This window comes from Pseudopodoces humilis, chromosome 21 (assembly GCF_049639895.1).
Source record: "Pseudopodoces humilis isolate 2021_Gansu_Grassland_sample_001 chromosome 21, ASM4963989v1, whole genome shotgun sequence".
Lineage (NCBI taxonomy): Eukaryota > Metazoa > Chordata > Aves > Passeriformes > Paridae > Pseudopodoces > Pseudopodoces humilis.
Window position 1 is genome coordinate 2420764 of NC_142220.1, and position 20955 is coordinate 2441718.

The following is a 20955-nucleotide window of genomic DNA, read 5'->3' on the forward strand; positions in this document are numbered from 1 at the left end:
TGAAAACAACTCTCCAAAGCACCGTTTAGCCGAGGATGTGGAGAGGCGGACTGACTTGTTTTCCGCTCAGCGGTGTCACCACGGCGTCACCATCACTTTCCCCCGCCCAAGCCTTCCTTGAGGCCACCTCGGGCCGCTGCAGCAGCCCGTTGTCGCCGTGTCCCCCCGCTGTCGCCGTTCCCGTCTGATGCAACCACAACATCACCACGTGGCCCCGCGCGGCTGCTCCGCGCCGCCAGCCAATGGGAGGCGGTTCCGCCACTCCGGGGGGCGGGCCCTCCCCGCCTGCTCCTCATTCGATAGGTCGCTCCGCGCGTCCATCAGCGGCGAGCGAGCCAATGGGTGGCGGCACCGCCCGTGCGGCGGCGGAGCGGGGCCGGGGCGGGCGCGGGGGCCGCAGCGGCCGAGGCGCCGCGCCCGCTCCATGGAGGCCGCGGCCGAGGCCCCGGGGGCGCCCGCGGCGCTCAGCTGCTTCTCCTACAACCAGGACTGCACGTAAGCGGGGCGGGCGCCGCGGGGCGGGGGGCGACGGCGGCCGGGCCGCGCCGGGCGGGGTTGGTCCGGCCCCGCGGCCCGGAGCGGGGCGGGTGCCAGCGCCCCCGTGGCGCGACAGGTCCCCACAGGGACGGCCCCGCGGAACCCCCCCTTGGCCGCACACACACGGGCCGTGGTGCTCCATCCCAACCGGAGCCCCTCCGGCCGCAGCACCCACCGAGGGCCCGGCTGGGGCTCGGCGAGCCCGGGGAGGCGGAATTGGGAGCGGTCGCTGGGCTTTGCCTCCCCCGCAGCTCGGGAAGCGCTTGGGATGCTCAGGGCAGCGGCGTTCCCCCAGGGCTTTGTCTGCTGAGAGGGTGTGTGGCCACTTGTGAGGTGGCGGGTTGCCCAGGGCCACCAAAACCCCCCCGGAGGCTCTCGGCGAGCGGCCCGTGCCGGAGCCCGGCCCAGCTCGGGGGAACAGCCGCGTTCCGGGCAGCCCCAGCCCCGCTGACCTGCGCTCACCGTTCCCAACCGGGACAGCAAAAACCTCCCGAAGCAGCGAGCCACACACGGATGTGGCAGCCGGATCGGCCCAGACCGTGGGGAACGAGATAAGAATCAGAGATATGAGCCTCATTCACACCTGGAAACGCCGTTTCCTTTGCATTAGTGGGCCCGAACAAAGGCTGCTTTGAGGGATGTGGATGCTCTGCTGACGTGAAGCTGCTGGTCGCTGCCACCACTACAAACGCTGCACGCTGCTATTATGGGCTGGACGCTAGCTCAAGACCTAGATCTTGCTGCTTACTACATCTGGAACTGGGCAGAGACAGCGCTTGACAAGACTCTGCCCACTGGGCTTAGCAGTGAGAACAAAGCTTCCACAGGCGGGATAAGTCGCTGTGGCAGTACAGGTGGATCAGCCCCTGGCTGAGGAAACAGCCCCTTCTGTGACCCATGGGTCCTGCCTGCACCCTCCCAGGTAGATCTGTACCTGTTTGCTCCTCCAGCAGCCACAGGGCTGTAGGAAGAGATGAGTTTTCTCTCTCAGAGAGATACTTGCCTTCTGTAGGTTGCAACAGCCTCAGATGGAAAACTGGATTTCTGAGTTTGGTACTCTGTATTATTTAGGTTGGAACCTGAAATTGTGCCTTCACAGACCACTGTGCCAGGAACTGCTCATTCCCCCAATGTCAGGGTTTAACCCCAGCCAACTCCTCACTCAGTGAGGTGGAAAGAGAACCAAAAGAGTAAAAGTGAGAAAACTCACAGGCTGAGAAAAGACAGATTAATAATTAAAGCAAAAGCCACACATGCAAGCAAAGCAGAACAAGGAATTCATTCCACACTTCCCGTGGCAGGCAGGGGCTCAGCCATCCCTGGGACAGCAGGGCTGCATCACACACAACAGCGAGGACAAAGGCCATCACTCCAAATGTCCTCCCCTTCCTCCTTATTTCTCCCTCTTTATCTCCTGAGCTTGGAGGGCCTGGGATGTCCCTGGGGTCAGCTGGCCTGGCTGTGTCCCTTCCCAACTCCTTGTGCCCTCCCAGCCTCGTCACTGGAGGCGTGAGGAGCAGAAAAAGCCTTGACTGTGCAAGCACAGCTCAGCAACAACAAAAACATCCCCAGGTTACCAACCCTGTGTTCAGGACAAAGCCAAAACACAGCTTCATACAAGCTAATATGACAAAAAATCCTCATCCCAGTGGAAACCAGTACACCATCCCTGCAGGGACTCTTGCTGTCACCTGGAGAGCTCCAGCCCTGAACCAGCAGGTTTTTGCTTTGTCTTTGCAGCTCCCTGGCAATTGGAACCACAACTGGATACAGACTTTTCTCCTTAAGTTCTGTGGAGCAACTGGACCAGGTCCATGAAAGCAGTAAGTCTCCTGTTTCCCTGGGGAGGAATATTGACCAGCAGTACTTGAAATCCATGGGAGTCCTTTGTTAGAGCCCCACTTCTTTTCCACTGCTGTCATTGTGACAGCAGCAGCTTCTGCTGCAGCGCAGCATCCAGAGGCAATTTCCCACTGGAATGTTTCAGGTACACGGGCAGCAGCCCACAGGCTTCCAGCACAGCTGCTGGATAACTCCCAGGCTTTTAATCCAGTGTGGTATTTACAACCAAGATGTTTTTAACAGGTTTTCCATGTAAAGAAGGTCATTCCCAGCAGGCCTGCAGCTCTTAGCTGTGCTCACAGCAGCATGCAACACACACTGAACAGCCCAAAACAAGCCTGGCCTCATGGAGCAGGGACTCCAGGCTGCTTCAGGCCAGAAATGCTTCAGCTGAGATGCACTGAGGATAACACTTCCCAGCTGGATGTGTTCAGCCAGTGAATATGTTCTCCAGTGGCTGCAGAAGGAGCCTCAGCAGTCAGACACAGCTGCCTCATCTGGGGCAGGGTCCAGGCTCCTTTCCCAGAGTCAGGCAAGGGGAAACAGGTCCCTGCTGGTGACACACTCAGGTTGATGGGCTGAGGCACAACCAGTCCCACATGACAGTTGTGGGGCAGCCTTTGTTCATCCAACGCAGCCCAGCCCAAACTGAGCATCACTCAGGGCTGGGCACACTGGAAATTGCAGTCTCCAGGGATTTAGGTACAGAGCCACCAGCAGCATTGCACTGGTGCCTTCTCCACACAGCAGGAGTCATCCCAAACACCAGCACTGTTTGCTTCCCCAGGGAGGCTGGGAGAAACACCAAGCCACAACCAGGTCCTGCCTTACCTTAACAAACCCTCACACACCCCAGAAAAGTCCCTGACCACAGGCAGGGAGCTCTCCCCTTTATATTCCCTTCCCAAGGATCTAGTGCAGCTGGAGTGCCTGAGGATTATCTTCAGCTGGGCCCTGCCCAGGAGAGAGAGGCACAGCAGCACTGTCAAATAGAACTTCATTTCTGCCTTCAGGGAAAGGTTCTTTAACCCCTTCCTGCTCTGACCTAATTGCTTTGTGCCAGGCATGAGAAAATTTTCACAAAAATGATGTTGGACACCTTAGCACAGAGCTTTCCAACCCAATCCCCTCTTGAGCTGACTCTTGTTGCTGCAGTCGAGCCAAGCTGAAGGCTCTGCCTTGCTCTCCTTGTGTGCCCAGATGAAATCCCAGATGTTTACATTGTGGAGCGTCTGTTCTCCAGCAGCCTTGTGGTTGTGGTCAGCCATGCCAAGCCACAGCAAATGAATGTCTACCACTTCAAGAAAGGGACAGAGATCTGCAACTACAGCTATTCCAGTAAAATCCTGTCCATCCGGCTGAACCGGCAGGTGAGAGGGGTTATCCAGAGTTATCCCACTCTGGCTCTTTGCTGCTTTTGCCTTTCCAGCTGGGAGCAGCCTGGGGAGGTTTGCAGGGAGGCTGTGAGGGGGATTGGAAGGGTGGGTGGCTGTGCTCTCCTCCCAGCCCCACTTGAGAGGCCTCTGACAGGAGTTGCAGGGCTGTGGTATCATCTGCCACCGCTGTTTCCTTCAGGAAAAGGAGGCCAAGGCCTTGTTTTGGTGGCAGTTGCACAAAGGCTTTTTGTCATCTGCCTTCTTGTGTGTTCAGGACAGAGCTCTGCCAAATAAACACCTTTTCATGTTGCTCCCTCCCTTGGATTCCACGTTCTGACTTCAGGCCCACCTCTGCCATCTCGAGACCTTCAAAGTTGGTTACAAAAACCCAGGAGTATCTGGAATTCTATGGATAAGGCAAAAAGCTGCTTTCCAAGTACTGCTAGCAGCCTTGTTTTAGTTTTAAAGGTATAAAACCCATTCAGGCCACTTACAGTGAGGCTTTCAGAGTGTTACTTTGTGATGTGACACAGCCTCATGCTGCCCTGAGCTCTTTTGGAGGATTTTAAGTCATCTTTTTATCCATAATTATTTTCCAAGTATATGCCCTAAGAAGCAGAGGACATTTTACAATGAAGAAATAAGCAGTCTGGGTAATTGTATATAATCAGCCTCTCCTCAGTTAGCAACAGTGAGACCTGCAGTGAGGCTCTCTGGGCTGAGCTTCCAGTAAAGCTGTCTTTGACCAGGAGTTCCTGTACTACAATTAAATCTGTCCTAAATTGATTTTTTTCGCTTAAGCTTACAGTGAAACTGGCAAACAAGAGACTTCCTTTGAATTGCAGATAGATGTGTGTGTGTGTAAAAATAAACTGGGAGGTTCTGCTGAGCAGCTCTAGGAGATTGGTGTGAATAAAATAAGTTCAGGCTGCTCCCTGTGTGCTGCTCTGGAGCTGCCTGAAGGTGATGCACAGAACCAGCTGTGCATCCACATTTCTTGGCTGCATTATGAGCTGGGGATCAAATCCTGGGCTGAGCTCATCCTCTGGCTGTGCCACAGACGCACCAGGAGGGATTTGAAGATGCTACAGATGTTTAGAAACACAGAATCATGGAGTCATTTAGGTTGGAAAATATCAATAAGACCGTCAAGTCCAACCATTCCCCAGCACTGCCAAGGCCACCACTAAGCCCTGTTCCAAGTGCCACTTCCACACAGTTTTTTAATCCCTCCAGGGTTGGTGACCCCACCACTGCCCTGAACAGCTTGTTCAATGCTTAATAGCCCTTTCCATGAAGAACTTTTTCCTCAAGTCCCATCTAAACCTTCTCAATTTGGGTAGGTTGAAGAGAAATCATTATTTCAGTTTGCATCCAGGACTTAAACTGGTGGCCATCAGATTCTGCATGTGACAAACTCTTACCTGAGCTTCTGCAGGGAAGCTGCACTCCATTGGAAGTTCACAGAAGGACAAATCCCAGACAAGGCATTAAGTCAGGAAAATGGTGACAAATTAACCAGGAGCAGGTCTCAAACAAAAGGTGCATGTTTCAGTCTGTTCCCTCTCCGAAAAAGTCCTCATTGTGCAAACAAGCAAATCCCTCAGTTGTTGTTGTGGGAATTCTTAGTTCCAAGCTCCATGATAACTCTGAAGTGTGTGAAGGTAAATCCTGATTTGTCTCAAAGGGAGGAATCAGGCTGTGCTCTGGGACTGCTGGGAGGCTCCTGGGTTTTCCCTCACTGCTGAAACCCTGCTAAGCTCTTTGCAGATGTTTGAGGTGTTTATCTGGCTGTGTCCAAACCCATTTCAGCCCCAGATACAGCTCAGTTGTCTGACCTGATCCAGTCAAACTACAGAACAAGCTGGTGGGAAGTAACATTTTGGACAATTAGCAGTGCCTTGACCCTGTGTAGCAATCACACCTCACCTCACCTTCTCTGAGGCTCTGTCTGTGTGCACAGTGAGGATAAACCTCATCCCAGTGACCCCCACATGGCCACAGGGCTGCATGGAGGCCAGGAGGGGTGAACCAGCTCTCTCCAGATCCTGCTGAGCTTGTCCAGGCCTCTTCTGCCTCTTCACCTCCCAAACTTTCCTGGATTTTGTCCCTGTGGGTGCCAGCCTTTCTGGCTGCTGTTTTGCCATCATCTGGAAAGCTCCCTTCACCTGGACATCAAGAGCAGCCCGTTCTGGGAAAGCACATGGTGGCTTTGCCCAAATCAGCTGTATAAATATTCCTCTGCTTGCAAGTGGATGGCTCTTACTGTAGAAAAGGCAAAGTCTTCCTGGAAATGCAAAATGGCTCTGACACAGCCCCAGATGCTGTGGTTAGCAGGAATAGAAGTGGGAAAGAGTTTGATCTGAGAGTAATGGTGGAGCAAGGCAGAGATTTTTAATGTGGGTGTTTCAAGTTAGTGACTAAGCTCCACATTTAGATACTAAATAAGTGGCCTCATTTCTGAAGAGGTGGAGGCTTCCTGGACATGGATTTGGGTGCTCCAACTTCAGGATGGATGGGGTCTGGGCTTAGGCTTTTATTGGGATGTTTTTAGTGCTTCCGGACTCTTGGCACTAAGGGAGGTGAAGCTGTGCACTTGCTGGACTTACAAAGCTCAGCCCTTCAGCCAGACCCAAAGCCTGGTCCCAAAAAAAGCCTCTCTGAAAAAGCCTCCGTGGTGACACGCAGGGATCTGGAGCAAGCTGAGACACAAAGCTGAGTGGCCACAGAGGTGGTGGCCCAGGGCTTCCCCATGGCTGGATGGGTGTTCCTGGCAGGGTCAGCAGGAGAGGTACAAACACCTAAACTTGGTTAATCCCAGCCTTTCAGCCAAGATGGTACAAGGGTGACTGTCCCTGAACAAATGAGTCTCAGCTCTGTGTTTATGCAGTTCTGCAGGGCACATAAAGCAGAGTCTTTCTTCTCTGCTAACACCAAATGGGAAAATAAGCATTAATGTGCTGGACAGATGCATTAAGTTTAGCAGCAGTGGTGGACCCAGCACCTCCATGTTGTCTCCCAAATCAGGAAGAAGTCAGGGCAAAGGGCCTGTATTCCCATCTGGAGCCACACTGACAAGCAGGATTGCAGCCTCTCTGCTGCCAGGACTTTGTGATAAAAAAGTAATTTGTTAAGAACTGCAAAGAAAAGTTGGGGTAGGAATAGATGGCAATCAAGGCCTGTGGTGGGGTGTTACCACTATGGGTCTTCCTGTTCCTGGGGATGTGGAAGATGTGGAGGAGCAGAGAAGTCATGAAGTTTTGTCTTCTCTCTAAAGCAAGACCAGATGCAAAAACTCAAAACAAGAGTTGTACAAACCCAAATGTGAGAGGGGATGGAGAAGCAGAAGAGATCCCGTTTCTGTTACATTTCAGTGTGTGGAAAATTCCTGTTGAGTTTGTCTGACAGCAAAGGTTTGGGTTTGGGAAGTGTGGGAGCAGCAGCCAGGGGCAGTGCTAGTGGGGTTCTATGCATGTCCCCTGTGTCCTTGCAGAGGCTGGTGGTCTGCCTGGAAGAGTCAATTTACATCCATAACATCAAGGACATGAAGCTTTTGAAGACTATTCTGGACACACCTCCCAACACAACAGGTGAGCATGGGAGAGCTGTGTGAAAGGGAGCTTTGTAGAGCCACAGCATTGTGTTAGAATTTAAACCAGCCTGTGGCCTGGGCTTCCTAATCCAGAAGTCAGAAATGCACGGAGGCTGTCAGGCAGGCTTGGGAGAATCACAGGATAAGCCGAGTTGGAAGGCACCCACAAGGATGACAGAATCCAGCTCCTTCCCCTGCACAGCACCATCCCAGCAATCCCACCCTGTGCCCAGAGTATTGTCCAGACTCTCCTTGAGCTCTGTCAGGCCTGGTGCTGTGACCCAGCTCTGTCCTGAGCAAAACCCTGCCCTGCCTGGAGCAAACCCCTGCTCCGTCCAGAGCAGATGCATCAAAGGAGAGCAGAGATGGGCAGAAGGGTCTGACTTCACCCTGGGATCAGCTCCCAAAGTAATCACCAGGGATGGAACACACAGCCAGGCACAGCACCAGTCCCTGCCAGGGAGTTCCCAGGAGCTGCACCCTGCTATTATTCCATGCAGGCTGCAAACCCGAGGGGCAGGGCAGGTGGCTGCAGCACAGATCCTGTGTGTGTGGCACAGGGTGAATCCGGCTTTCCTGCTGCTGGGAGAGGAGCTATTTTTAGCAGCAGAGAGGGAAGCTTGGCCGGGTGCCCGCGTTGCTGCGCTGTCCTGCTTGGGCTGCAGCATCCTTTCATGGCTGGGTGCTTGGGAAGCTGCTGATGTGCTCACGTTTGGCCTCGGGGCTTTCAAGGGATACTCTTTCCAGCAGCTCCCCTGACCTACTTCAGGTCACTCCAGATGGGCTCTCTGTGTGGATTAAACATGCTAAATGCTGCAAATATAATTAAAGTTTAAAACCTTCCTGAGAAGGCCCGGCAGCAGGATGGGCAGGGATACCCAGGGCTGGAGCTGTTCTGCAGAGGGGCTGGAGGATCAGGTCACGGTTTAAGAGCAGCAGCAATCAGCCAGGGCAGGACTGGGATGCTGCAGATCACAGGCTTCATATGGGCTTAGTGTTTTAAACCCTTTTTACTGTGTAGCAGCTGTCATTGAAATGAGCTGAGTGACAAGTGCAGTGCCCCTGTTGTCCCTGGGCCATCTGCTTTGGTCCCAAGTTTGACCCCAAGGGCAGTGTGTCCAGTAGGTCAGGGCAGTCCAGCCTCACTGCTCTTTGTGCTACTTGCTTAGGAGTGGGGATGTAGGAGAGCATGGAAAATGTGCCAGCTCCTAAGGTGTGTGTCCTGGGCACCGTGACACGAGCACAGGCAGGACCAGGGTTTGCTGCAGCCACACTGGCCAGTCACAGTGAGACCTCTGGCTGTTCCTGGCCAGCACCTGGCTCATGATCCAGCCTCCTCCACGTAGGAGAGGAAAATGCCCACGGTGTCCAAGACACAGTTATTTTTCATATGATTCACGTCAGGGGCAGCATTTGAACCAAGGAGGTCACAGTGCTTTGGGTGACGTGTGTGCAGTGGGGACACATCTTGGGAATGACTGCAGCTTTGGGAACCACCTCACGTGTCTCCTGCCAAGCCCTGGATGTGCCTGGACCTGCTGGCCGGAGGGCAAGGCCAGGCTTCCTAGACACTGTAGCATTTTTCCATGGTGCTTGAGGAAGCCGCCTGTGACGTGGCACTCCCAGAGGTGCCATCTGAGCAGTGCCAGCCTGTCTCCTCCCCCCTGAGCCCACCGCTGCAAGCACCAGGGAGAGGAGCATCTTCAAAGGCTGCCTGTGGCCCTGTCACCCTTGTTCCTTGTGTGTCCCTGAGGTCAGCCCAGTACACTCACATGTGTGTTTTCCCCTGGCCTGCTTTCCCGGCCAGAGGAGCAGAGGGAGCGGCTGACTCACCCCGGCGCTCAGAGCTCGCTTTGTTTAGCTCCAGCCTTCCCTGATCCTCTCTGAAAGGGCTGCGCTGATCCCCCCGTGCTGCCTGGGCGGGATGGAGAAAGCAGGATGCTCATCACAGGAGCAGTCTCTGGGCTATCTTTGCCTTCCTCCTATCCCTCCCTCTTTAATTGCCTTTTAATTGTCCGCGCTTTGCTGCTGCCGTGCTCCTCGTGCCTCTCCCGGTGCGCCATCCCTGGCACGATGTGCACGCCTCTGGACGGACGGGGAGCGGATCCCCGGGGCCTCTGGCTGATCCTGCAGCTCCTGGCTCGGCTGCGGTCTCTTTGTTTGGTTATAAACAATGACCTAAAACGAGAGCTCCGGCCGATCCTTCCCCGCTGCTGCTGGGCGGGGGCCAGGGCCGTGTCCTGACACGGGGCTAGCACGGCACGACCCGTCCTGCGGCTACGTGCGGTGTGTGGCTGTGCTGCTGCCTTTAACCCCGCCGCTTCCTCCGCACGTGGGGTTAGGTGCGAGCCCCGCCGCGGCTCAGGAAGCTCGCTCAGGTCGTGCTGGAGCCTTGAGGCGGGTTTGGGAGGGCTGTGAGCCCGCGGATGTGCGGCAGGAAGCGAGCGAGGTATGCTTCGTATGTGACAGGATTCACCGGGCTGAACGAGAGGCAGGAAGAGATGCTCTTTTCCGAGGTCACCTGGGGGACAAGCGGATGGATGTACCCACACACGTATCCATCCATCCCTGTCTCATCCTGTAATTCCTGCCCGCTTTGAAAGGAGCGTTTGGGAACCTTTGTGCTCGTGTTGGCACAAAACCAGATGGCTCTTAGGGGGGAAGAACTCCCCCTGTGCTTCAAATTTCGCTACGTTCGAGTTCCTTGTCAGCCGGAAACTCCCTGCACATCTGGCGTATTTCCTTTGTCTTTCTCTGCTTCCCTTTTCCATTCAGAGCAGAAGGAAATGGCACTGCCTTCAGCCAGGCTGCAACGGGGCTGCACCTACGCTGGGCTGCTCCTCTGAGCTTCCAGCCCGGCACCGACACCCTGTGCACATCTGGACGTGTCCAGATGTGGCTGGACGGGAGTGCTGTCAGCCCTCAGAGCCACATGTCCTTCGCTGTTCAGTGCCCCTATTCCTGCCTTCCCCGGGGAGGTAATGCAGAGGGAAAGCCCAGAGCATGCTGGAAAGCCGGATCTGGGTTCCCTGTGCTCAGGGAGGGTGGCAGGGCACAGCCGCCGTTCTGTCCCATACCAGCAGATGTCCCCACGGCCGAGCTGTTCCCAGCGCTCCGGGGCCGAGCAGTCCCAGAACGAGCCAGAGCCCGAACGTCCCCTCCGTGCCCTGTGCTCTCCTCCCCCCACTCGCAGCCTCAGCCGTGTCCCTGTCCCCCTGCCAGGTCTGTGTGCTCTCTCCATCAACCACGCCAACTCCTACTTGGCTTATCCCGGCAGCGCGACCAGCGGAGAGATCGTGCTTTACGACGGAAATACTTTGGTAAGTGCGAAGCTCGGCCTTTGGATACCGGCAGGGGCTGAAAACAAACAGAGCCACAGCAAAGCCAACGGGGCCCTTGGGAAGGATGAATAAATACACTCCACCGAGCTGGAGTGCGAGGGAATTGCCTGCGAGGCACATCTGGATGTATCCCCTTGCTCGGAGCAGACAGCTCTGAGATCAGGACGTGCATCTCCCAGCACAGGATGATATTCAGGGAAACGTGACCCACTGCCCTGCAGCCCCAGGGCCGCTGCCAGGCTGACACGGGGGTTGCTGTGGGAGCATCAGCAGCCCATCCCACGGGAATGATGTGACCAGTGGGGGTCAGGGGGGCTGGGGCTGCTCCAGGCACAGCGCAGGACCTGGAGCAGCCGCTTTGCCACACTGGGCTGGAAGGGATGCCGAACCCAAAGTCACAAGGAGGGCAAAGTGTCCAAAGTCCCCTTAGGAAATCTCTCCCTGGCTGGATGCAGGGTCATGATTATCTGCTGTTGATGCCAGGGCTTTGGGTTACATAAGGCTGGTGGCTCCGTACGTGCAGCGAGAGCTGAGGATCTGCAGCAGGGGAGGAGCAGAGCACAGGGCTCTGCAAAAGGCTGCTGCTGCAAGAGGTGCTGCGAGGGCTGGGGCTCCCTGCAGGTACCAGGGTGGTGTCACTGCAGCAGGACCTGCTGTGCAGCACTGAGAATTGCAGGGAAGCCAGCTCTTATCCTGACAGAGAAGGACCAGGCTTTGCAGAGGGTGCAGACACAATCCTGAACCCTGGAGAGGCAGGGAGCTGAGGTTCTCTGCCCCTGAGGTGAGCTTCCTGTAATCACAGTGACCATAATAGGTGGGGAATGAACTCCAGGCAGGGCAGAGATAAACTGCTGAGGATGTTGAAGGGATACCATCAGTAGCACACGATCCTGTGGATCCATATCAGCAGGTGTGGACAGGGTACAAGGCAGGAACACTCTGCCCTCACACAGTCCAAGGATCAGTGTGTCCCTTTGCACTCACATTCCCTTGTGCCTTACAGAAAACATCCTGCACCATTCCTGCCCACGATGGGCCTCTGGCCGCTCTCGCCTTCAACTCCACCGGCTCCAAGTTGGCCAGTGCTTCTGAAAAAGTGAGTGTGGCTGTGCATACCTTCCCTCTGCCCAGGGCTGCATCAGCACCCCTGAGCTGCCGCTTCTTAAACACAGCCAGCACAGAAGGGCCATGACTGGTCAGTGCATTGGGATCAGATTGAGCCCAGCTGGCAAACAGGAGGAGCCTTTGCATGTCCTGAGTTTCCTGGGTGTGTCAGGGAAAGGGCTCGGGCTCCTTGGCCTGCTCCTACATGATATTTCCATTTGCATTTTTTGCAGGGCACAGTCATTCGTGTATTTTCCATTCCTGGGGGGCAAAAACTCTATGAATTCCGGCGAGGGATGAAAAGGTCAGTTCATTCTTCTGCCAGTGGCAAGTACACAGAGGGCTCCCAGAGCCAAAATGTAAACACAAGGACACAGGGCAACGTCAGATCCTGGTGGCTTTGGCATCTTTAGCAGAAGGAAAACATGAGTAAATGTATGGGCTGGAAATGTCACTGTGCCAGGCTGTGCCCAGCTCATTGATTCCCTTCAGTGTGTCACAGAACAGGGTGATGGCAGGGAACAGACATGGAGTCACTCCGTTTACTCTGTCCTTCCTTTTTTCTTATTTGAAATAATGAAGTCCCCGGAATTGTCAGAGACCTCATTCCTGCTGAACCTGTGCAGGAGATGCTGTTTGTATCCCACTGTTCAGCACTTTGGATATCCTCCCTGGTCTCTGCAGCACCAGAAGCTGCAGTGAGGCTGGCACAGATGTCCCTCCACAGGCAGCTCTGTAAGCAAGGACATTTCCACCTCTCTAGCTGTTTGTCACTAGCTTGAGGCTGCTCCCAGGCCTGCTGAGCAAAGGGATTAGGGAATTGCTCAGTGAGGCCACAGGCTCAGCAGCAGCTGTACAGGGTGATCCTCACCATGGATGGGTCTCCTTCCTGCCCATCCGCTCCTCTGTGAGCCAAGCCCAGCAGTTCCCCTTGAATGATCACTGTGGAGTGACCAGTCCTGTCCTTGCTTGGCTCTAGGTATGTGAACATCAGCTCCCTGGTGTTCAGCATGGACTCCCAGTTCCTCTGTGCCTCCAGCAACACAGAGACCGTGCACATCTTCAAACTGGAGCACCTTACAGACAGGTGAGGGATTAGCCTGGCTGAACCTGCCTGCCCCAGGGCTGTCTCTGCTTCAGAGGTCTGTGTTTACACAGCTGCTCTCCGTGTTCTCACCACGTTCTCTCCATGAGCAATACCAGCTGCAAGCTGTGTCCTGAGGGACTCATTCCTTGGAAAAGCCACACACTGCACCCTTGCTATCAGGCTCTCCAGGCCTCTCTGGCTTTATTAGGTGCCGCTGTTCTCTGTCCACTCCAGCCAAGCTGGTGCACAATGTACAGGTGCTCCAAAACACCCTTTGCCCATGCGAGATCAGGTCTGTTCCTGATGTTTTGTCACGCTGATCATGGCAACCCCACTGACGCTGCTTTGTGACCCCTCAGCCGCCCAGAGGAGCCTCCAACTTGGAGTGGTTACATGGGAAAGATGTTCCAGGCTGCTACCAACTACCTCCCTGCCCAGGTGTCGGGCATGATGAGCCAGGACCGAGCCTTTGCCACCGTCCGGCTGAACATCTCCGGACAGAGGAACATCTGTGCCCTCTCCACGTACGTACTGACCCTACTGACCCGGGCCAGGCCAGCCTTATCTCGTCCCCTGCCTGCAGAGCACGTGCTGTGGGTGCTGCTGTGTCTGTGTGTGTGAGGTTTTTGGCCTCAGGATGCTTTTCCCATCAGGATTCAGAAGCTGCCTCGGCTGTTGGTGACGACGTCGGATGGACATCTCTACATCTATAACCTGGACCCGCAGGATGGAGGGGAGTGTGTCTTAATTAAAAATCACAGGTAATTCTGCCTCCACTCCCACCTCATACAGAGGCTGATCTTTTGAAAAATGAAGGGAAATCTCACCTGGCAGCACGAAATGGAGCTGTAGGAGCAAGAAAGTTAGAGCTGAGTTTGTTATTTGAGCTATCTGATCTGACAGATGTGGATGGGAAGCTCATCAGCAGGCAGGGACACAGGACTTGGTGCAGGAGAAACCAGAGACATCTCAGATGCCATGGCAGCTTGGACTGGGCAGGCTGTGCTTTAGGAGATGCCCCCAGCAGCAGAGCTCTGACCATTGTGGTGTCAGGAGAGCAGAGCACCTTCTCCAGATTGGAGAGGGTGCTGGAGAGCTGACTGGGGGTAGGATGGTGTGAAGTGACACTGTGACAACAGCCCAGTGCCAAAGCAGAGGAATTTCTTCTTGGAAGGGGTGGTTAAGCATTGGAAGGGGCTGCCCAGGGAGGTGGTGGGGTCCTTGGAGTTGTTCAAGGAATGACTGGATGTGACCCTCAGTGCTCTGGTCTGGGTGACAAGCTGGTGGTGATCAGTCAAAGGTTGGGCTCGATGATCTTAGAGGTCTTTTCCAACCAAAATCATTCTGGGATTCTGTGAAAACAGAGCCTCCCCCACCGCTGTTCAGTCCATATGCAAATCCCATTAAGCACGTAACCCCCCCGCACACATCTGGGCTGCTTGGCTCCAGATGTGAAGCCTTTGGGGTGGGGTGAGATGTAACATGTGCTCCAGGCCGGGAGGTGGCTGCCAGCCAGGAAAGTGCCAGCAGCTTTTGGAAAAGCCACAAAACAAAAGCACTTCAAAGTTGCGCTGTCCAGCGCGCGCCGCCCGCAGCCCCCAGCCTTGTCATGTGGGCTCCTCTGAGCATCAGAGGGCTGAAAAGGGCCCTTGGGTCATGAGTTACATTACATCATACGATATCTCTGCTCAAACTCCATCCTAAACTAGCCAGGGCTGCTTTTCCCATCTAGTCTGCTCCTGTTGGAAGCCCTTCGGAGCCCCCTCTGTGATTAGAAACACTGTTTGCCTTTGTAACCTAAAGCTTTTGTGGTCAATCTGTTCCCTTCTGTTCCCATGCCAGCATTGTCCTCCAGCTGAAGTGGTGCTTTCCCTATCTCCTTCTTCACCCCCTGCTTTCCTTGTGGAGCACAATGCTCCCCTGTCCACAGCACTGCTGGGGCTGCTGCACGCAGGGATGGGGATGGGTGATGTGCTTCGAGGAGATGTGGATGCATGGGCTTGTCTTAGCTGGAGCTGGGGAGGAACAGCCAGGATCAGAACTAACACTTCTCCCCTCTCTTGGTCTGTACAATTAGTCTGCTTGGCTCAGGAAAGATGGAGGAGAACAAAGAAAACGACCTTCAGCCTCCAGTACCTCAATCTTATGCAGCAACTGTAGCCAGACAAAGTACAGTGCCTTCAACTTCGACCATGCCAGGTAAGCACCACATCTGCCCTTCCTCAGGCAGAAGCCACAAAATCGTCTGGGACAAAGTGGAAAGCATCCCACATTCAAGGTTTCGTCCAGGATTAGCACAAGTGCACTGCACACTGGGGCAGCAGGACTTTGGAGCTCACCTGGTTCATCCCCTGCCACAAAAAACAGGGCACGAGTTTTCTGCTCTGCTTCCCGTGCCAGCTCTGCTCCCTGTGCCGAGCTGTGCCACAGACAGGCCCAAGGCAGAGCAGGAACAACTCTTTGGCAGACAGCAGCTGCTGCCAGGTGGTTTCCAGGAGTTGGAACCATGGGTGTAGAAGTCAGGGCTCACTGTTTTTGTGGTGAGATGGCCTCAGAGTCTCTGAAGCCGGTACACCTTGCACTAAACTGCTGCAGGAAAACACTGGGTGACTATCTCATCATATTCCCAAGTGTAACATCCAAATCCAAATGCAGATCTTACTCTGAAATTGGTGCTTAGGTTCATGGCAGGAGGAGGAAAGCTGCTGCCACGGGAGCTGACCATGCAGCTCATCCATAATCCATAGTGCCCATGGAGACACCTTCCCCTTCCTGCAGTAACTCCTTGTGTTTTCCCCTGGCCAGGTTACTCGGAGGACGGTGGAGCCCTGCGTGGGGAGGTTATCCCAGAGCACGAGTTTGCAACTGGACCAGTCTGTCTGGACGACGAGAATGAGTTTCCTCCTGTGAGCATTCGGGACCCCTAAACCTGCAGTGCAGCCCTCATGCTAAGAAGGCAGAATCTCTCCCAGAAGAGATTCCATTGCCCCCCTCCTTGTCCCAGCTCACTGGGAAACCTAAAATAACTGAATGGGTTCTAGGGACAGTGCCAGGAAAATGACACCTCCACTAAACAGCAGCTGGGGATGGGGCAAAAACAATCAAACCTAGGCAGAGATAGATCTGAACAAACTTGCTGAATGGTGTTCAGATCCAGACCTAACCTTTGTGCCTTGAGCAGATTCCTAATATTACCAGGAATAGTTTTAACTGGAACAATTTAGAAATAAAAACTTAATACCCTGTTGCATTTTCAGTCAGTTGTGTTAGTTCATGGAATGCAGCTGGAACATACCTGAACCTCACCAGTCTCTTCATTTCCAAGGTAACTGAGAAGGAAACTCCTTTTCCAAGTACAGAGATGAAAGGAATAGCAGAGTTCTAAGCCATTTTATGATTTTTATGTGGCACTTTCTCAGTTACCATTGGAAGGAGCTAGTGGATTTTTCAATCTTAACTTCAGCCTGGCAGTGTCATTCCAGCTCCTTTTCCTGTTCTGCACTCATTAATTAAGTACCTAACCCCTAATTGGACAAATGTTGGTCTGTGCTATGATCTGGTTGTAATCAGTGGTGTCTTCATAGCAGTAATGCAGCAGAATATTGTAATGGATTTCAGGTTGCAGCCTTGGCAGGCTTTTGGAATTCCTTACTTCATTTTTACATATCCTGCTGTTGGAGTTTTGCCTGAAAAGGAGGAAGTACAAACCTTATCCCAGGATTTGTTCCATGTGCTGAGCTGACCTCTGTGAGGCACCTTCCTCTGAGCTGAGGCAAAGTCTTACTTAGATAAAAGGAGGCTGGCTCATGACTCCCTTTGAGCCAGCACCACCTAAACCCAGCTCAACTCCCACAACCTCAGATTATTTCTCTCCTTACCTGCAACATTCCCTGCTGCAAACTGGGAGCAGGAATTTCCCAGCTGTCCAACTCCATTACTCAAGAAGGATATTTAAAATGTCTCCCTCTGTGTGCCCACCGAGAAGGTGATGGCCCAGGCCCCTGGAAGGAGCAGCAGGGACAGAGAGAAATCCTTTGTTGCCTTCTGCTAAACCTGCTCTTGAACTCGTGGTTTGGGGACAAGCAAATGCCAGCATGCAGGAATCACGCTGCTCCTGAATGAGGCTTCCTGCTGGGACTGTGCTGGATGAAAGCAGCCCCAAACCCCTGCTGCACCACAGCAGGTGCTTTATGAAATGAACTTTGATCCCTCCAAATCCTGTCATTATCCTGACAGAGCAGTGACATGTGTATTGTTAGGGAGGAGGTGGTGTGGGAAGGGAAGGTGCTTTCCAAAAATACTCCCTGATAAAGGAGGCTGAGCAAATGGAGCTCCCAGATAAAGCCCCCGCTCCTGGGTTTGGGGTTTGCCTCTCGCAGTGGGAGCACTCAGGATGTTTGGATGCTCTGGATTTCACTGAACTTGGCTGTTTTCTCAGCACTTGAGGTCTCCAGTCTCAGTGAAGGGGGTTTCAGGTCACTCCTGTGCAGAGAAGGAGGGAGAGAAAACCTGACCTTATCCAACAAAAATGTTTTGACAGCGTTCAGCTTTGCGGAAACATGGGAAGGGTTTTGTTTGTTTTCCAGTGTGCAACAAAAAGACTTTTAAAAACCTCAAAACTTGTGACAAAATGGAATATTCACCCGCAGCCCATGGTATGGCTTTGAACTCAGACATGGTTCTGGAGAAACAGCAGTGCTTAAACCCCACAGTTTCTCCCCATTTTGAAACCTCTTGTCTTCCCTTGACCTCAAGCAAGACTTCAGAGGCTCAGCTGTTAAAGACTGAGGAAAACCAGCTTCAGCCTGACATAAAATCTGTCAAACACTGCCTGTTCATTAAGTGGAAGGAGGGACAGAGAGGAGATGAGGAGCCCAAGGAGGACTCGTAAAAAGTGGCCTCAGAATAGGGAGCGTGGATGTTGCTGCTGCTGGTGCCAGGATTGCAGAAGGAGGTTAAACCAGTTCAGTGACAATTCCTGCATGGATGGGGTGGATTGAGCACTCCAAGTCACTGCTGATCTTGAGCAGGAAGGACTCAGGTGTTACTGAGGGGGCTGAAGCCATGGGTGCCGTGCTGGATGTGCAGGGAGGAGGCTGCAGAGCCCTCACCCTGCAGGATCAGATTTTACAGGGTAGGGAGAGCAAACCCAGCTGTGGCTGCAGAATTGTGGCAGTTTGGGCTGTTTCTGGTCACCTGCCTGAGCAGCCACCCCTGTTCTGCGGGTGTAGCAGGGAGTGAGTGTGTTGTTTTGGGCCAGGCAGGGCACTGCAGTTTTGGGGTAGTGCTGTGAGGTTTGGCAGAAGAAATCCTACAGGATTCTGCAAACAGCACGGCCTGTGTGCAGCTGGGGAGTGCATCCAGGGGATCTCCCCAGAACTTCTGGGATTCAACAGGAGGGATGATTTCTTCCAGCAGATTGGTCAGTGCTTTCCAGGCATAGGTGATCCATCCTGCATTTGGCTGCAGGACCCAGAGGTGAAGGTTTTATCAGGAGAGATATTTCATTAAGTCAAGTGAGACTGTAATCAGCTCTTCAAAGGCAGCTTCCCCTCACTGATACTCCATCACTCTTAAAAACCATCTCTTTCCCATCAGTTTTTGGCAGCTCCAAAACATTTTGGGCAGCTTCCTGTGCTGCCAAAGGATGCTGCTGCCTGTAGGAGGGAAAAAATCCGGGGAGATCTACAAGAGGGAAGAAATCAGTACCCTATCATGGGGTCCACACACCCCTCAGCTGCTCCAGACCACAGATGTTGATACAAGAAACCAGGTTGCAGATACATCTCTGGAAGCAGCATTGGCCCAGATTCCTCCTGGCTGTTTGCTGGATGGTCTTTCCCTCATTCTGTTGCATGGATATGGACACTTAATTATTTTAAGTGATTATTTTTTAACAGCTGGCTGGTAGCAGAGGGAAGGCCACAGATTTACCAGTGAGGCTCTACTTGTAATTATGGTTCACAGGGGATGAGGGAGTTTGGCAGAACCTGGCTCCTGCCCTTATAGCTCAGACTGGCATTTTGGGCAGCTGGGGCTTGCAGGATTAAGCTCAGCTTATCAGTACATTATCTGAGGTCCCTTGGGAATTGTGCCATCCAGTGTCAGTGCTTGTGCCTGGAAACCTGGCCAGTGATGGTCCTGCAGCTCCTGGAGAGACAGAGCTGGGAGGAGGAGCTGGCAGAGACCAGGAGCTGTGGGGTTCACATCCCTTCCAGGTCTGGCAAGGCTGGAGCTGGGGCAGATCTATGCCAGGGCTGCCCCTGCCTCACTCAGGAGCAGGGGCACAATTTCCCCAGGGTCTGAGGTGGGAGGTGAATCAGGGTCCTGCTGCTGTCTGTTCCTCTCTGCTCCTGCCTCCTCTTTCACTTTCCTGGCTTTGCTGCTGTTTAGGCTGGGCTTTCCCTCCCCTAATCCTGTCTAACCTGTTGGAGTTTAACTCTGGGATCCATCTGGAGACCCCAGAGTGACGCAGGGATACCCAGCACAAACCCTTCCCTCCAGCCACGCCAGAGCTGAGCTTTTTGGGAGCACTTGGTGAGGCAAATGCACTTCACCCCCAGGAACTGCACTGCCCAAAGCCTGGCTCTGCTCTGCCCAGTGCCAGCCAGAGGCCAGACACGCTTATCACTGAGCCAGATGGTTCCTGTTCCCAGGACTGTAAATTTGGGGAGGGGGAGAGCAAATAAATAAACCTCTCACCAATTTGCCTTTGAATGGAAAGTAAAACACTGCGGGACATCCCTCCCCCTGCTCCTCCCGTGTGCGTAAAACCAACTGGAAACGCTCCCTGGTGCTGGGAAAAGTAAGGCCCTTCTGTTTTGATTTTGGTAGATAATCTTGTGCCGTGGAGGTCAGCCAGGCAAGGCGAAGAGGTCATGAGGAGAAGCAAAACATCCACGCTTAGGACAGCTGCTGGGAGGTGCTTTGGAAAAGCCAGGAGTTTCGAAGAACAGATCTGTGAGTCCCCAAGATGAGAAAAAAAATATAAATTAAGGTGGGCCACACTTTTTCCTCTGTGTAAATGAACACCTGGCCCTTTTAGCCCCTGTTTTAATTTGTGTCTGGGTGGGGTGTCAATGTACTGTATGCACATGGCTCTATTTAACAAACTCTATGTTAGAACCACAGTGTAAATGCTAATTTAATCAGATTTGTATGTAACCAGAATTTTATATACCCATTTGTCCCTTTTCTAATTTATGCTGTTTCATGTGTATAAATGTACTTATAGGAAGAGATATTAAACTTATGTCTTTGTACAGTATATACAGACTACTTTAACCCAGGCAAAGTATTTTTGCAGTGATATTAGAGAAGATGCCATTTGCTATGCTGAAAGACAGAATAAAGTCACAGTCTGTCCCTGGCAGCTCCTGCTGTACTTTTTGGGGCCCTAAATCAGCCTGGATTAAGTTTGGGCAGGGGTTTTGGGGGCTGGGGCGAGGGCAGCACACCTGGTGAGTCCACACAAGTCCTCCTATGGCTAAAGAAAGATCTGGGTGTGTAAATCAGAATCCAGAATGGTTTCAGAACACCCTCACTCAGCTGCTGAGAAATCCCAGTGGTTTCTCAGGTTTCAGTTGCACCTTCATTTCTGCCTGTGCAGCTCCCCAGGCCTTTGGCCCCACAGGAGCTGTTTCACTCCATCTGTGCCTGCACTGGGCTGGGCAGGAGCAGCTCCTCTGCCTGGAGCCCTGATCTGCTGGGAAAGCGCAGGGCAGGGACCTCTCCCTGACCTCCCCAAACCCCACCTCTCCCTTTCCTGCAGAGATGGTGGGGAGCAGCCCCAGGTCTCTCCCTGCCACCTTCAGGGAACAGCCTTTCCCAAACCCTTGGATGTCACAGCAGCAGGCAGCTGGTGGGGCAGGTGCTGCATTCCCAGAGCACTCCCCTGCTGCCAGCCAGGAGTTTTCTCTCTGCAGCCACCAAACTTCCAGGGTCTCTGCACCAGATAGCCCAGAGGCTGTGAGCCCCATCCTCCCCTGCCTTGTGCTCCCACAGCTGCTCCTGTAAAGTTTCTTTTTAGAGGAAAACCAAGCCAATTTCCCAGAGGAGTCCTCTCCCAAAGCCAGC

The 20955-nt window shown here is 53.5% G+C and overlaps 1 protein-coding gene across 2 annotated transcripts; it reads left to right on the forward strand.

Moving 5' to 3' along the window:
- Positions 1–365: 365 nt before the first annotated feature.
- WIPI1 (WD repeat domain, phosphoinositide interacting 1) lies at positions 366–20251 on the forward strand. 2 transcript variants are annotated; one of them, XM_005526653.2, is made up of 13 exons: positions 366–495; positions 2278–2360; positions 3580–3749; positions 7249–7345; positions 10570–10667; positions 11692–11784; positions 12026–12096; positions 12772–12879; positions 13239–13403; positions 13533–13640; positions 14957–15078; positions 15685–15785; positions 19714–20251. In XM_005526653.2, exons 1-13 carry the CDS (start codon positions 425–427, stop codon positions 19759–19761), a joined length of 1335 nt encoding a protein of 444 aa, XP_005526710.1. In that variant the 5' UTR covers positions 366–424; the 3' UTR covers positions 19762–20251. The 2 variants fall into 2 exon arrangements, with proteins under 2 accessions (XP_005526710.1, XP_014111352.1); XM_014255877.2 differs by lacking the exon at positions 366–495 and adding an exon at positions 690–1459.
- The last annotated feature ends 704 nt before the right edge of the window (positions 20252–20955 follow it).